Source organism: Aedes aegypti, chromosome 2, assembly GCF_002204515.2.
Source record: "Aedes aegypti strain LVP_AGWG chromosome 2, AaegL5.0 Primary Assembly, whole genome shotgun sequence".
In the NCBI taxonomy this organism is placed as follows: Eukaryota; Metazoa; Arthropoda; class Insecta; order Diptera; family Culicidae; genus Aedes; species Aedes aegypti.
In genome coordinates this window covers 274,558,642-274,575,861 of record NC_035108.1, presented here as the reverse complement: position 1 = coordinate 274,575,861, position 17,220 = coordinate 274,558,642, and the positions used below count along the sequence as shown (strand labels likewise).

General features: G+C 37.1%; 1 protein-coding gene across 3 annotated transcripts in view; it reads right to left on the bottom strand.

The window, feature by feature from the left end:
* Positions 1-2,812: 2,812 nt before the first annotated feature.
* The window catches only part of LOC5572647, a 42,274-nt gene continuing 27,866 nt past the window's right edge, over positions 2,813-17,220 (bottom strand). For all 3 annotated transcript variants that reach the window (XM_001654096.2, XM_021845117.1, XM_021845118.1), the window contains 2 exons: positions 3,344-4,207; positions 2,813-3,276 (listed from right to left, as the gene is read on the bottom strand). In XM_001654096.2, coding sequence (XP_001654146.2) covers positions 3,043-3,276; positions 3,344-4,207 — 1,098 coding nt within the window. In that variant the 3' untranslated portion in view covers positions 2,813-3,042. The remainder of the gene's footprint in view (positions 3,277-3,343; positions 4,208-17,220) is intronic.

Here is a 17,220-nt window from a genome sequence, read left to right as displayed (position 1 = left end):
AGTAACGCCAGAAAGAAGAAGAAGAACAGCCTTCTATCTAAACTGCACAGGACAATATTTAAGTTTTAAATGCTCATTTACGCCTTCTAGTGGTATAATTTCGAACTAATCAAGCATACAGCGCATGGACCTAAACCTAACGAACAACCTTGCCGAAAACATCGATTTTCTAGCTGTTCTGAATCCTGAGATATGTGAGTTTGAAATATTTGTAGTTCACCAGCAAGCAAACATGTAGTGTAAGCTTCGTGGCCGTAAGGTTAGTATCGTCAGGCAGTTAAGCGTTCCGTGTCATAGGGTGTGGGTTCGATTCCCACTGCAGCCATTGTAAATATTCGTCAGGAATGTTTCTTTGCTGTGCCACTCACTAGAGCATGCTTGTCCGTTGTCATTTCATGTTTACGGCAAATGCTTCAATAGCTTCGTGAATACAAGGTTCCAACGCATAACCTTTTCATCGATTTTAAGACGGCATACGATAGTCTCAACCACGTAGACCTATGGAGAAGCGTTCCCGGAATCTAACAAGACTGGTAAGAGCAACGATGGAAGGTATGCAAAATTGTGTGAAAATTTCAGGCGAACATTCCAGTTCGTTTGAATTCTACCGGGGACTACGACAAGGTGATGGACTTTCGTGCCTGTTGTTCAATATTGCGCTAGAAGGTGTTATGCGGAGAGCCGGCCTCAACAGCCGAGGTAAGATTTTCAACAGATCCAGTAAATTTGTTTGCTTCGCGGATGATATGGACATTATCGACCGCACATTTGAAAAGGTGACATAGCTGTACACCCGCCATGAAATACGAAGGGGAATCATCAGTTGGACCTACGATTGGTTTTAAAGATTCGTCCCCACATGTGTAACATTCTCACCTACATACCTTTAGTCCTCTACATGCATGAAACCTGCACTATACTCGAGGAGGATCTGTAAGCTCTACAATCTGGTGCTCACGATCATCGGAGTCGTGCAGAAGAATAATGTAAGGTGGTGAAGAATGAATCACGAGCTCGTCCAACTCTACGGTGAACCCCGTATCCAAAAGGTGGCGAAAGCTGGAAGGCACTGAAACCAAGAAGGCGTGAAATAAAGCAAGATAGATGGGAGGATCAAGCGGAGTATATATGCAGCCACTAACCGAGTATTGTGGCGTGATGTTGGTGATTCAGTGACATCTGTTAACTGAATAAATGATAATGAATTCTTGATAAACGATACAGTATTGAGTGAAATTATTTAGTTTTGATAACACAAATAACACTTCGCTTTTATGTAATATTTCACGCTGTAATGCTTATGTTTCTTCAAACTTATTCCACTTTAAATTTCAGTTATACCAAATCATGATACATAGTACTTCGTTAAATACGTTAAATATACTGCAGAACCATTATCTACGGAATATTGAAGCGCAAATGAGAAGCATTTTAATTGATTGGAAGCTCTGTTGGTAAAATAGAAAATATTTGTTCCCTATAATTTAAGAAAGCAGTATCTAGTCCGTATGACATTTTTGATTCATTATTGAATCCTCTAGTGAAAGAAAAAAACAACCGTTTTCCAAAATAAAAGGCTTGGCCATAAGAAAGTTTTTTGTTTCTTGTTCAGTTTTTATTATCTGAATTTCACATTTAAATGTTATCTAGTAGTTATTATGGATGAGATACTACAAGTAAGTATGTAAATCTAAAGAAAACGCAAAACACTGTTTCAACTTCACTTTAAAATACAACTAACTAAAGGTTTAAAGACAAATGGAAGCAACCATACAATTCATACAAGTAGAGAATCGTATATTAGTGGAAATAAACGAGCAAGCATGCAATGAAACCGTTACCAACAGAATAGGAAACGCCCCCCAACATTGAGACAAGTGACAACTAGCGTAATATAGTTACACAAACACATAGATCAATGCAGAATACTAAATATAAACTGACTTAAAAACTTCATTAATGGCTCTAGACGAAATAGAAAGAAATAAAACAGGAGTAAAGAAATCAAACGGTAATGAAACTGTAGCAAACAAAAAAGCAAATGGCAGCAAACAATGTAAAACAAAAGAAGCACACATCCATACCGAAGAGTAAACAAACACGGGAGGACGCGAAAAGAAAAGAAAACACAAAAAAATGCTAGTTAATAATAACCATGAGAACAAGCCGACAATGCTGCAAATCATTATGGACGAAGGTAATACAAAGAAGCAGAAAATAAATGAATTATAAAATGATTATTGATATCATTTGTTGATCATATGTGTGATTTGTGTCCGAACCATCCCTTATTCCAGGTTATCGATCAACTCGTTGTTTGTTTGGAAAGATTCTAATTGTAGAACGCACACATCCGAAAAAGGTTGAAACTGTAGGTGAAAATGGTTGTTATTGGCACTTCAAGGATTTTATTCATTTTGTCCTAATAACATCCGAAAAATGCTAACAGTAACTTTGGAATATTTGCGTCTGTCTGGTGCTCAGAAAAGTTTATTTCAACTTGAGTTAAAGTTCAAACTGAGTTTAGAATAAATAGCTGAAATTTGTAGGACAGTTTATGGTATTATAAGAAATTGTAGCTTCCTTGGCTTTAAAAAATAATGTGGGTCCATAACCAGTAACATCATTAGTAAGTATAAAACCAAATTTCCTTAAAACCTTTGTCTAGTTCACAAAATCGTCTAGTTTCACAAAATAGCAACAAAACCTGTAGAAGGCACAAGTGCGAATGAGATATAGAGAATTTGAAATGATTCTCGTCGAAGGGAATTTCGTCAGTTTTACTTTTGGTCGTTTCCTGAAAACTCAACCCTTAGGAAATAAATGAAATCAAAATACTTTATTGATCATTTTCAATACACAGAAAATCCAATTCAATTCTATTGCGATAAAATCAATCGATTTGCAGTTAGTTCAATCTTTTGATTTCCAAGCACACTGTATCTGCTTACAATCATATGAACAATGCATTCGTTTCTATCAGCTACAAAAGCACAGAAATCTTCGTTCTACTCTAATATGTATTCCCTAGTCTAAGTAAGTTCACTTCGCCGGAGGAGCTTGGTTGAAGTCATCCACCTCTTCCGAGGAAATCTTGTGCGGTCCGGGCCCTTTCACGCGGTCTTGTATCTCCACGAAGCTGCTCTTTATTTCATCCAGTGCTTTGCTGAGACCTTTCTTAATGAAGTTGAACTCTTGAGTTACCAGGGAAAGACGTCCCAACAGGTAGTTTAGGTTCGAGTCCACCTCGGACATACGACCGGTTATTTGCGAGACCTGTTATTCAAACAAAATTATTCATGATTACAGTATTCTAATACATTCATAAGCATTATCTAATTACCTTTCCTTCCATGCTATCCATTGTCTCCAGAGTACCGTTCACGTATGCTTCGGTTTGCTGCTGCAGCCGATCCAAAGCTTGTTTGCTAGACGAGATTTCTTGATACATGATACCAATCTGTCTCCAAACCTGGCTAATTTCGGTTTCGATCTTCGAACTAAGGTTACTCAGGGCTCCGTTGTGATTGTCCAAAATGGTGGCACCGATTTCATCGAAACGCTTGGTGACAGTGGAGTTCAGTTCCTTTGAATTAGTCTTCACAACTTCCGTTACCTCTCGCAAAATCTGGTGGATTCCGTATTCTATGCCTCGCTTAGCATCCAACGTATTTTCACCCGTTTGCAGTAGAAGTTTCTCTAGTCGGCTTAAGGCAGCGATTTCGTCCTTCAACGTTCCAATGTCCTTCTTTGTACCGGAGAAGAATGCTTCCGTGTCGACGATTTCTTCCGACAGGGTCTTCAGGATTTCATTCACCGAGGACTGCAGTACCTCGTTGTTCTCCTTGATACGAGTCGCCGTCTTTGAGAAGCTCTTATCGGAAGCTGTCAGCACTTCCAGGCGCATATCTTCGATGGCCTCTAGCGTTTCATTGATCAACCCGTGAACGAACTCCTTATCAATGGATGCAGCAGGTGCACTAACCGGAGCTGACAGCGATGAATGACTTTCCTTCACGTTGGCATCGATCGCTTCCAACTTCTTGATGACCTTCTCCTCGAAGGCATCGTTCGAATGGGAGATTACTACGGGATTGTTGTAGTATGAAGAAAGGCGTTCCTCGATCTTACCAAGGATGTCGTCCGTCGAACCCAGTTTGGAGTTGGCCAATTTTTCTGCCTGCTCCAACAGGTTGCGATTGGATTGCTGAAAATGGAGTGGAGTTAGATCTATAAGGACTTTTGAAGACGTAATTATCTGATGACATTGTGTTAGACTATTATCGAATATATACTAATCGACTAATCGGTCAACTCTAAACATGTTTCAAAATTATTTTACAAGTTCATACTCCCGAGTACAATTAGTTTCATGTTTTAGCTTTGGTTTAGGAATTATAACTCTAGAGCAGGGTAGATGCACCGGTTTTTGTAATAATATCAGCATTCTTTACCTTGGATTGGTAGAAAACGTTTTGATGATTATTAACTCTACCGTCAACATAATTTTGTATCACAAAAAAAATATAATTAAAATCTCGATAAATTTTCTGTTTATCGATAGTTTTGTAGCATTTTTTTTAAAGTTCTCAAAAAACACTTCGATTTTAAGAATCTGTGTCGATCATTGCACTTCTGGTGTAAGGTGATCAAAGGACAGACCGTTACACGTTTATAAATTGACCATTTACGGCAAAATCAAATGGAAGTGGCCAAATTTCATACGCGTAACGCACTGTCCAAAAATACATAAAATACCCTATGTTACGTTTGTACTTCCACAAAAGTACTATCGTGTTCACAACACGTTTCGAAATTTGCATAAAAGCTACATCAACTTTAGGGCACTTTCAAGTCTCTAATGAATAGCTGAAATTAAAAAACATAATTCTTCTCAATATTCGTCTTGCAATTTGCTGCAGAAAATTATTCACGAATTAATGCATCAATTTTTCTAGGACGCAAACATAGACGATCCCATAAAGAATTCAACCAGAAATTTATCTAGAAATACATTTGTATCAGATCCAGAGAAGCAGATTCTTGGATTCCATAAAATGTTTCTCCAGAAATACAGGAGCTATTCTGACATAAGTTCCTCAAGAAACTCCTTTTGATTTGTTCTTAGAGGTCTTAGGAAAGTGTGAACTGCTCATGGACTTTCTGGAAAATTGCTTTAAAAAATCTCATTTTTGAAGAAATTTTCGAATTTAAGAGATCTGGAAGATGTGCTAATGTGCTGGAGCTAGTTCTGAAAGAATTGCCGTTTTTTAAATAGAATCTTCGCACTTCTAGCGATGCTACAAACTTTCACCTAGCCGGGGAGCACATGGGGTTTAGGCTCTCGTTACGTTGCCCTGCTCGCCAGTTGCGCTGTAAACCAGATATTATTTGCACAACCATGTGGGTCATCATATTCCAAAGATCGGGATCGTTTATCATTCCGTGTACCACACCTTATACGCTGAAGTACTCATCAAAAGCAGCCACCACCGTATTTCGTACAATGTTGAACCACGAACTGTCGAAGACAACATGTTCTAGCGTTTCTTCAATCTTCATACACTCAGGACAGAATGGTGAAGACGCATGGCCGATACAGATACTGATTGAAGCAGCCGTGGCCTGGCAGGAACTGTGACAAGTGGAAGTTCACTTCTCCGTGCTCCCTGTTCACCCAGGCCGATTCGGGATGAGCCTGTGCACAATGGTCCGAAAGCGGACAAAACCTCAAAAATCAAAGTTGTTTTAAGGTGAAACAGTTTGGAATTAACTTCTAAGATTGCACTAAAACTTCAAAGGCACAAATCTCGCGAAGAAAGCATCCAACAACAGTGCACTTTTTATTCTGGCTTTGTGCACTAGCAGAAAGCTTAAAATAAAAAGATCAGGAACGTTTGCCAACTACTTCTCCAGTTTTGTGCCTTTGAAAACGTGAGTAGGGGGGGAAGTCGGCCATTGTGCGGCCATCTTTGGATTCAGAGATGTTTCATCTTAACCGAACTGTAATATTTTTCCCGACTTCCTTAATACTTCTGTGGTTCAAATCCAAAGTTTGAAGCCGATTCATTGGATTTTGAATTTTATACAGCTCCTTGAGTGGACCGTGGACAATGGTATATTCAGAGAAGTTGTTTGTGAATACATAAAGTAAACCTGAGTTGAATACAAATTTTCATTAAATTCATACAAAGTTAAATTAAAGGTAAAATTGTTCCAAAAACATATTATTTTTTAGAGAAGTACCCAAGACATTAGTAGCCCGCGAATGCCCACGATGAGAATAAGTTCATTCGAAAGCAAAAAACCAGGGGCTTCAAGGAGGGTACAAATTAATTTGCGAAAACTTGCGATAGACCACTTTTAACGCGTTTGAAGGTGTACGGAGTGCATAACCCTGTGATACGCTAGTACGTGCATTGCAATCGCAGTAGCCATGAATTGCATCCCGAGAAGGAACGAAAAACTCGCTCCTATCATCTTCTTCATCTTCTTTCTGGTGTTACGTCCCAACTGGGACAAAGCCTGCCGCTAAGCAGGCAGGTGTTCTTATGAGCACTTTCGCAGTTATTAATTGAGGAGTTTCTTTGCCGATTGACCATTTTTGCATGTGTTTATCATCTGGCAGGTACGATGGTACTTTATGCCCTGGCAAGTCGAGAAAATTTACTTCACCAAAAGACCTTCAACTGGTGGGATTCGAACCCACGATTCTCAGGTTGGTCTAGCTGAATAGCTGAGCGTTTACCGCTAGGACTCTGGGCCTGAATGTATACAATATTTTGGTATTATACCTTAATTAAATATTGTCCACACCTATTTTTGATATTATTAGGGTATTGAATAACTTTGAATCAGTCTTCTAAGAGCATCCTTCTGCTCCCAGATTTAAACAAGCATGCTTTGAATTCATCTCGAAGCGCGGGATCGCTTTAAGAGGAAAATAACCATCATCGTTTTACAAATTTTCAAAACCAGTTTTTTCGCTCAAAATTGAAGCAATGCTCAAGAAAATCTATCATTGCATTGAACTTATTATGTGTAATGCAATGATAGATCTTCATGGAAATTTTTTAAAATTTGAACGTAAAAACTGGTTTTTCATTTTTGATGATTGCTGATTATTGAATGATGGAGTCTTGAGCCTTAAATCCTGTTTTTTCCAATCTCAGTGAGCGTGATTCATACAAGGATTCAATCCCATGATTGAATCTCGTCATTACGCTTATAGGCAATCGAGTCAAAGTAAAATGCTCTTTGTCGGGAATATTTGACGTTTTATTGGGAATTGGGACAAATAGAACGTACCTACCGAACATGAGATGAAGTGATATGGAAGGCAATGAAGTTCAGCAATGAGGATAGAGGAGAAATGGTATCATACCACAGCAAAATTGCACTAGGTACTTTTGATCATTTCCACTCAGGGAGAAATTAAGCAAGACAAAGATTTGGAAGACAGAGTTTCGTTGAATCCTGAAATGTTTCAATGGAAATTCAATCTAAATTGTCCTGATTCATATTTTCTTTTAAAGAGCTCGGAGTCCCGTCTACATGTACATTCACTACGCCAGGTCAGAATGTCACCAGAACTTGACACTAGTTTCCTGAAGCCATTCACTGGAAACAGCTGTGCATCATATATTCCTGTCAGACAAAAGTTTTAAATCGATATGGAATAAAATTTCAATGCTTACTCGATTTATTGACCCAGCTAACAATCGATCAAGGATTGAATCCTGGGATTTAATCCTCTCATACACGTGGCATGATTCATTGCATGCCTGGATTTGAGCAAAAGATGCGCGCGGAAAAAATCTTGTTCTGATGGCTTTTGATCTCGGCAGCTCTTGGAGTGGGATTTTTTAAAGACTGCTTTGAATTCAAATTTGAACTGTCGCCTAAATAATATAACACAAATTATCTCAGCTTATTTAGATGGTTGAACGAAACTATTTTCTTCAGATAAAATGGAACAAATTGGAAAAATCATTCCCTACGTGGACTTGCTTTTGCTGTTAAAACAAGTATGATAACAGACTAAAGCTATAGTCATGACAATCATGCTGAAACTGACTAAATGGATAATACTTGCATCAAGGCATGGTTAGATCTGAGATATTTATAGACAAATGTGCATGAAATTTTCACAATTTTTTTTTTCGGACGCCACATGAATTTCAACATATATTTTTGAGTGATTTTTCCAATCACGAGTTCATCGTAGTGATTTATTTTACAAATTTGAAAAATTGGCGTATTAAATAAATAAGGTGGACATTTAGGCGAGATGAACATATTTACTTATAATATCTTTGAATGAAAAGTTTTTTTTTGTTCAAAATTTTTACTTAAGTCTAGTTGTTTTTACTATTGGAGTTGAGCATGAAAAATTTTCTCAAAAATATATGTTGAAATTCAAGTAATGCCTGACATTCTGTGAAAATTTCATTTCAATTCGTCTATAAATAACTGACAACTAGCCTGCCTAAGTTGAGCCTTTTGTATGGAAGATTGAAAAAGTTGAAATTGTATGGTCCAAACCTGAATATTCTAATTATCAGTTCAAAACAAGAAAAAAATTGACAACAAAATTCCATAATAGTTAAAGATGGCACAAAATATGTCGAATAAGGTACCCCGGGGCAAGTGAGAATCCGGGGTAAGTGGGGCGTTTCGTCATAGCTCAACTAGGAAAAGTTTTTCATGGGGGTATTCTTCTAGAAAGTTGAAGATACAATGACAAGGAATGTATTTAGTACTAAACATATTGTTATTTTTATTACCATGTGGTTCATGTAGCAGTTGTCAGTTCAGCGCCATTTTCAACTAGCATGATAAATTGTGGCACGTTTCACGTCTTGCATTGACTCGCAAAAAATAAATGTGTTTTAAATCGAATTTCCATCAGTAAGCTATAATTTTAAGTATTATTACAAGCTGCTAACGATAAACCAGTATTTTGTTTTCACTTCATATGAAATTTTTGATGGTGTATGTTACCCCAAAATATATTTGTACCTGGGGTAAGTGGGACCTATCAAAACAAAAACCAGAATCAAAACTTTTCGTACACGTTTCATACATTTTCCTAGAGAGTAGCACTAAAACATTCAAACAAATGATTTTTATCAAATAAGATCAACTTCAAATTACGTAATTGCATGAGAGGGAGAAGAAAAGTGTTATTATTCTTTATTTTTTAATTATTTTTTTTTTGGTTTTTGAAATACGACTTCACAATTTAATAAACACGAAGCTGAAATTTGAAATGGATCATGAGAACGATTACTTTTCTATTTTATTTGAACTTTATTCGTTATTTCTACCAAATTAAATAGTGATGGGAAACAATTCCACCCCATAAGGTGGTTTTCTGCCATGCATATAAATAATAACAAAACATAGTTATAATTTCGTCAATTATTGATTGTTTATGTGCTACATTTTAATTAACAACTTATAAATGATATATTTTGAACATGTTTAATTCCTTTTTACGCTTTTATTGAGGAATTTTCAGTTAATATTTAATCTGAGGTGACATACTATTAAATAAAGGGTTTCTTCCTAAAACGTAACGTATTTTACGGTTGATCCCTTTTGTACATCATGTACTTAAAATTAAAAATCTATGACTCTTCAGTCCTATTATTGTAATGGTTGACTTACTGAATTGGATTGACGCATGAAACTGGATGTGTCCCACTTGCCCCGTTTAGCGAGGTAACTGCGTCCAATGGCTCATTGTAAAACTTTCTTCCAAGGTTTTCACAATTTCGAAATTAGTCGATTAGTTTCATGCACACACCAGCAAATATGTTGCCAAAACATGATTGTGTTGTTGGATTTTAAAAATATTGACATTTGAAAATTTTATTGAACAATTTGTTTGAACTATCGTTTTTTTCGTTCCCACTTGCCCCGCGGTACCTTATATGATTTCAGCAATATTAAAGAGAGTTTGAGGTTTTGGCCGACATTTGTTCTAGATCGAACCACTGTGCTGTGGGTCCACCTTCCATTCTCGGAGGCATCCAATTCTTGCTGCCACTTAGCCATCGAGCGATTTATTGCCAACTTCCCCGCCTGCCTGGTTTATCTTCGCTGATAGCAGTCGATGTCTTCGGACAAGATGATGCAGATAGGGATCATCCCAGCGATTACGTATGCCGCCTCCGACGATATAGTTTTGTACGCGCTCACCACTCGCGAACTGATGAGTCGGAACCCGAGCAGAAGAAAATAAATACTGAATACCAAATTGAGGTATTCCATACCAGATAATTTTCAATACTTACAACCTGAATGAGGTATGAATGCTGCATAAAAGGTAAAATACCTCAAATAATACCTTCTGCATATTCTACAAATACCAAGCTGATACTTATATCAGGTATTGTAATACCTAAATAATACTTGATGGAATTTCATATAAAAGTGAAATTTTTAATTGTTTTAAACATTTTTTTCAAATACCATTATAATACCAAAATGAGGTATTGATAACTGAACAATACCTAAGTCTGGTATGATACCAAAATATGGTATGCATAAGTTATTATTTGTTCCTCCTCGGGAACGCGCTGTTTAACCTATCCCGATTCTGCTTGATCTGTAGCGCCGCGCCCCAGGATGGCGATGTTGCAGTGCCAGCCAGAAGACGACTCTTACTGCGTCTATGACCACATATGTTGAACATAATTCTTGTGAGCGCATCGCTCGGCATCGCTTCCTTCTCACATGCATAAATCGACATGATTGTTGAAGTTCAGCCGATCGTCTGACATTACGTCCAGGTATTTCAGCGTTCGCTGAATGTTATGATGCTATGACATGCCCCCCGACAGTTATATCACCGTGCATGACTGCTTTGCAGTTGCTAACTAGTAGCACCTACGTTTTTTGATAGGCTAGCTTCAGCTTGACTCACTCCATCCAATCTTCGACCAGAATAATCGCCTTCATTGCTAGCTTTTCTACTTCATCCTGCGTCTGACTATTACCGTTTGGACGACGTAATTGGCAAAGCTGACGATCTGGACCCCCTTGGGTAGCTCCAGCGATAGGACTCCGTCGTACATACATCGCATTCCACAGCGTTGAACCCAGTATGGAACCTTGTGGAACTCCAGTCGTTATTCCTTACTCCTTCGGGCCAGCGTCGGTTTCATACCTCAGCACTCGGTTTTGGAAGTAACTCTTCAAAATGAGTGGTCTCCCAGCTGGCGTTGTTGAATGCGTTCTTCACATCTATCGTGACCACGGCACATTAACGATCCCCTCTACACTTTTGTTTCAATGCTTTCTCGATCCTCTCCAACACCGTCCAAATAGCATCCACCGTCAAGTTGACCTTCCTTTCCGGAATCTAAACTGCCTTCTGATAGTCCGTTTTCGCTCTCTGTGCATATAGGCCTATATGATCCTATATCCCTGGACAGTTTTCCTTGCTTCGGCAACAGTTCAAGTTTCTGAATTTTCCATATTTCAGGAAATTGAAATTCGTCCAGGCATTTCTGCATAACCTTCCTTACCACATCTGGATACAGACCGGCAAGGACCGCTGGCTGCTTTAAGTGCCACGTTGGGGCTTCCGTCCGAACACAGGCCCTTGTTCAACTTTAGCGCTTTCACCGAGGCTATTAGCTCATCCTTGGAGATCTGACGACCTTCGGCATTTCCTACCTCTCCATTTCCACACCATATAGCCGGCCACTTTGTAGGGTCATGCTTTGACACACAAAAAAGATCACCAAAAATTTATTTTAAATCGGATGCTTCTCAAATGTTCAGGGATTAAATTACTATATATGAGCTATGTTTTGGCATAATTTATTTATTGAATTTCCTACCCCAGGCTGAATGCTCGTACATTTCTCTTAGCACTGCTCATGAGACCTTGGGCGAGGCTTTGCCCATCTCTCTTACACAATTTCTCCCAGTTTTTCTTCAAAGCTTCATCGGTTTTGAAAAAATTTACCGTTTTTCTTCAACTTCTTCTCCAACATCGCCCAAAACTTTTCGATCGTACGAAGTTCTGGTGTATTTGGCGGGTTCGCCTCCTTCGGGACCACATTAACGCCCTTCGCTTCGTACCAATTCATTACAGGCTTGGCGTAATGGCACGAAGCGAGAACCGGCCAGAACAGCGTGGGACCACGATGAGAGCGGAGGAAGGGCACAAAATAGAAATGTGGTCGGCTTTTGTTTAAAAATTATTCAGACCTATTGTTTTGCATGATGAAACGAAAGCATATGGATTAATAAAGCGAATGAGTTGATGAAAATCCGACAGGGAAAAAAGTGTTAAAAAAAGCAAGGCTCATAATTCGAAGTCCTGCTGCATCTTTGGTGGTGAAATTAGATGAAGTAGCAGTCGGATTTAGAATGATTACCACTTCTAGTACTTCATATAGTCCCTTGGTACCGTTTTGTCTCAAATTCCGAACAGACTCATATTCCGAACACTCGGTTTTTGTATGGCGATGTGGTTGAAATGTTTCGGTGAAATATGTCATCAAATTATCAGTAAATTGCAGTCAATTTCAATTCGATTTAATCATCTTTCAATCTATTTTATACCTCGGGAGTAGTGATGATCTCTAGTTTAAGGTCAGTGTGTAACTAGCTCAGATAAATTTATTTGCGAAATTATTCAGTTGAATACGATTAATCCGTGCTATTTGGAATTTGAATCAAGGTGTTCGGAATATGAGACAGCATGAACACAGTGTTCGACATTTGAATCACACTGTTGTTGCATATTTTTACGTAAAACACAATACTAAATAAGATTAGATAAACATTTTTATCGGCACACTCAACATCTAACAGTTAGATTTTACGAAGAATTCAAAATTTTCACAAATATCAGCTAATTTAGGTCCACCAGATGCATTTAAAGGCAACAAGTGTTCGAAATATGAGTCAAAACGGTACTGCAAAAGGTACCCAAGTTTGACAGATCACAGTACACTTTTCACGGCATTCTAGATTTTGCTCTATCCTTAGGCATGTATGATGTTAGAGGAAGAGCACCAATTTTCGACCCATTCATACGGTTTTTGGCCTCTTTTGTATGTAAATCCAAAAATTGGCACAGAATTCTACTACACTTTTTTTTATTGAATTTAGAATTCTAGTGGGTCAAATAATAGTGCTTTTCCTCTACTCTTAGATTGTTTGTAAGAAATCTGAAATATTAAATTGAAATAAAAACTTGCATGGGTGATCACTGTGCACCATCTTATGCAAAACAAATGTCGTTATGTGCAGTAAATCACAAACGTGTAGCTGAGTGTCAATAAAGTTCGCTTATTTCTCTAGTTGGTATCGTTGCAATTGATTAATAGGTCCTCCTTTCGTAATTTAGGAATTTCAACTTATTCAACAGAATGTTGATGATGCAACCAAATGCCTAAGAAATGGTTTAATAATTGTTATCTATTTAAGATTCTATTGAGCCTTTTACCTGGGTAGAAACTTCAAGAACAGTTATTCCCAAAACTATCATAAAAACCGTAATTTCGGGTGAAATTGAACATTTTTCACGGTTTTTGTTGTCTGTTTTCTATAATGTTAACAATGCCAAACAACTAAATGCAGAAAAACAAGTACGAACACGGATAAAAATGCGGCACTCGAAATAAGGAGAATGAGTCATGATTTCGGGAGGAAAGTGTGTTTTCTTGTTATGAAAATACACCATGACCAAAAGTCATGAAATCATGAAGCATTTTACCGTAACGCCGGCTGTACGTTACGTTTTCAATTTAAAACGAAGAAAAATGTCAGCTGGAATCCTCAAATCATGAAGCATGTATGCTGGAACCATGAATAAAATTCATGGAAACATAAGCACTATTCATGGATTTAGTCATCTGTCATTTATGATTCCAATTTTTGATACGAAAAGTGGCAATTTCGGTCATGAAATCATGAAGCAGGATCTGATATCATGAACAAAGTTCATGAAAACATAAGCACTATTCATGTATTTAGATGGCTTTCATTTATGATTCCGATTTTGGTGCTGAAAAGTGGAAAGTTGAGTCATGAAATCATGAAGCAGAATCCCTGAATCATGAACTAATTTCATGAAAACGGAACATTATACGTCAATTTAGCTCCCAGTTTATATTTGCTATTGGTAAACAAATGAAATGAAAAATTAAAACCGTTGCGACTTTTGCGCCGTTAGTTTCGTAATAAACCGCGAACACATTCCAGAAATGTCAACCTAACGAGTGCCAAATCTTAAGCAGGAACGCGAACATTCAGTGGTTTGGTTTGTACGCAAAATATTGTTTCGAACATCAATTGATTTGACGAAAGGTCTACTAAGCTGCTCTACTATAGGACATAGGGAAGGCATCACATCCGAACAGTCAAAATCGCCGACTAGTTTGTGAAGCGAAATCTTCGCTCAAAGTCAAACATTGCCCGGTTCTGCAAAATCAGGATGAAGGCTTGTAAGTATATTTTGGAACATCTAACAGCTCCGGCAGATTGATTGTGTCGTGACACAATGTGGGAACTTACGGAAATATCGCCAAGAATGTCATCTATACGATGGCAGTGTCGATCAAAAAAGCAGTGTCTTCAATTTAAACTTTTTCAAAAACAAAACTACTAGAAAAAAAATCACCAATCGCCATGAGATGCGTTGACTAAGATGAAGAAAGTGACAGTTAGATTTGTGTAACGGCCCACACTGGGGCAGATCGCTGTTTTCGACGGCCAAACCACTAGTACTCTAGATATGCACCCTAGAGGTTTGGTGTCTTCGACAAAGTGTTTTGGAATAACTTGTACTATATTTTGACACTTTCAGATTTGTTCTAGATAAATGAAAACTGGTCTAGATCAGTTTTATCTTTTGATAGGAGCGTCCTAGCAAAAAACTTTCTTCTGCAAATGTGTTCATTGTGGCATTTTTGACATTTTTTCGGAAGACACTTACACTCTATCACTGACGTGGATTACGATATATGACAATTTAGTAAAAACAGTCAAAAAATCGATTTTGACCATTTTTTCATACAAAAAATGTTAAAAAATATATTGTCATCAAGTATCAAAGGCTTAACTATAACAAAGTAAATTTACATCATTTACTAGCAAAATTTTCAGATTTAATTATGTTTTGATAAAAACAGTCTAAAAATAGTGTTTTACAAAATCCAGGATAACTCATGAAGCGGCAGATGGCGGCAGCTAATTTTTTTGTATACGACTAGTCAAGAACATAAGTTTCATTGTCCCGAAGAAAAAAAACTTGGGGGCCACGTGGGACTTTTTTGTTGTTGTGGTTTGAAAATTTGATGAAAATATGTTAAAAAATGCTTATATTTGTGAAACTTTTCATGAATTTATATTTCTCAAATGTATTTCTGAAACATATTGCATGTTGACGAAGTGTTTTGAAGAAGTCATCTCTAAACTGGTATTCCAATAAACTTTTAAACGGAATTCAAGATATTTTGTCTTATATGTGTATCTGCCTATCTATCTATCCTTTGATTTTTATTAGAGTAATAGTATTGTGTTTAATAAAAGCCATATTATACGATACCAGTTTGGTGATGACTTTTACAAATCACTTCGTCAACATGCAATATGTTTTAGAAATACATTTGAGAAATATAAATTCAAGAAAAGTTTCTCAAATATAAGCCTTTTTTAACATATTTTCATCAAGTTTTCAAACCACCACAACAAAAAAGTCCCACGTGGCCCCCACTTTTCTTTCTTCGGGACAATGAAACTTATGTTCTTGACTAGTCGTATTCAAAAAATTAGCTGCCGCCATCTGCCGCTTCATGAGTTATCCTGGATTTTGTAAAACACTATTTTTAGACTGTTTTTATCAAAAACATACTCAAATCTGAAAATTTTGCTAGTAAATGATGTAAATTTACTTTGTTATAGTTAAGCCTTTGATACTTGATGACAAAATAATTTTTAACATTTTTTTGTATGAAAAAATGGTCAAAATCGATTTTTTGACTGTTTTTACTAAATTGTCATATATCGTAATCCACGTCAGTGATAGAGTGTAAGTGTCTTCCGAAAAAATGTCAAAAATGCCTCAATGAACAACTTTGCAGAAGAAAGTTTGTTGCTAGGACGCTCCTATCAAAAGATAAAACTGATCTAGATCAGATTTCACTTATCTAGATCAAATCTGAATGTGTCAAAATATAGTACAAGTTATTCCAAAACACTTTGTCGAAGACACCAAACCTCTAGGATGCATAACTAGAGTACTAGAGGTTTTGGCCGTCGAAAACAGCGATCTACCCATTGTGCGGCCTGAGCATACAAATTCTTGCATAATACTTCACGATTTCATGACTTTTAATCATGATATCATGAAACATAAAATTTTATGAATTGATGACTTTTTGTTCATGAATCCGGCAACCGATTTTTTTCCGTGAAGGTGAGCCTCATCGACTCATGTACCGAAATTTTCTAACAAATGTCATTTTAGTGTAAACAAATATCTCTAAAACAAAAAATCAGGTGATCTCATTTCGGGGTGAAATTGATCAATTCTCAATGGCATTATTTTAGTTTTCAAAAACAACTCTACATGATAAATTTGAGATCTCTGAATCCGAATATGCTTGTCAAATTCTTAACAATGCAATATTTATATACAGTGAGAGGCAAAATAAAGTGCCCACCTTACCAGTTTTCGAATTTCTCTCATTGATTTGGTTCAAATTAAAGTTAACACACCTAAATCTTTTGTGATATTTTATTTTTGATGTTCTTTTAAAGTTGCACTTACGAAATTTTGATAAAAAAAAGAATTTTACTTAAAGAAAAAGAAAATCAATTTGTATTGAAAAAAAAGTAGTGACAAAAATAAGTGCCCACTTCCTTCTTGGCCCCAGAAAAGATGATTTAAGAAAAATAAAAAGCAATTTAATAGTTAATGTGTCCTCCTTTGGCCTTAAGGACTTGCTGGAGGCTCTTCGGCATGCTTTTCACCAGGTTTTGTAGGTGTTGTGGATCTAGTTCTTCCCAGGCGCGCTCCAAGGCTTCAAAAATAATTATTTTTGTTGGTAACACCAGTTTTTTCAACCCTGGCATCGAGAATCGCCCACAAATTCTCGATGGGGTTGAGGTCTGGGCTTTGTGGAGGCCATTCCAGCGGTTTAATCCGACAAGACCGGAAAAAAGACTTGGTCTTCTTTCCAGTATGCT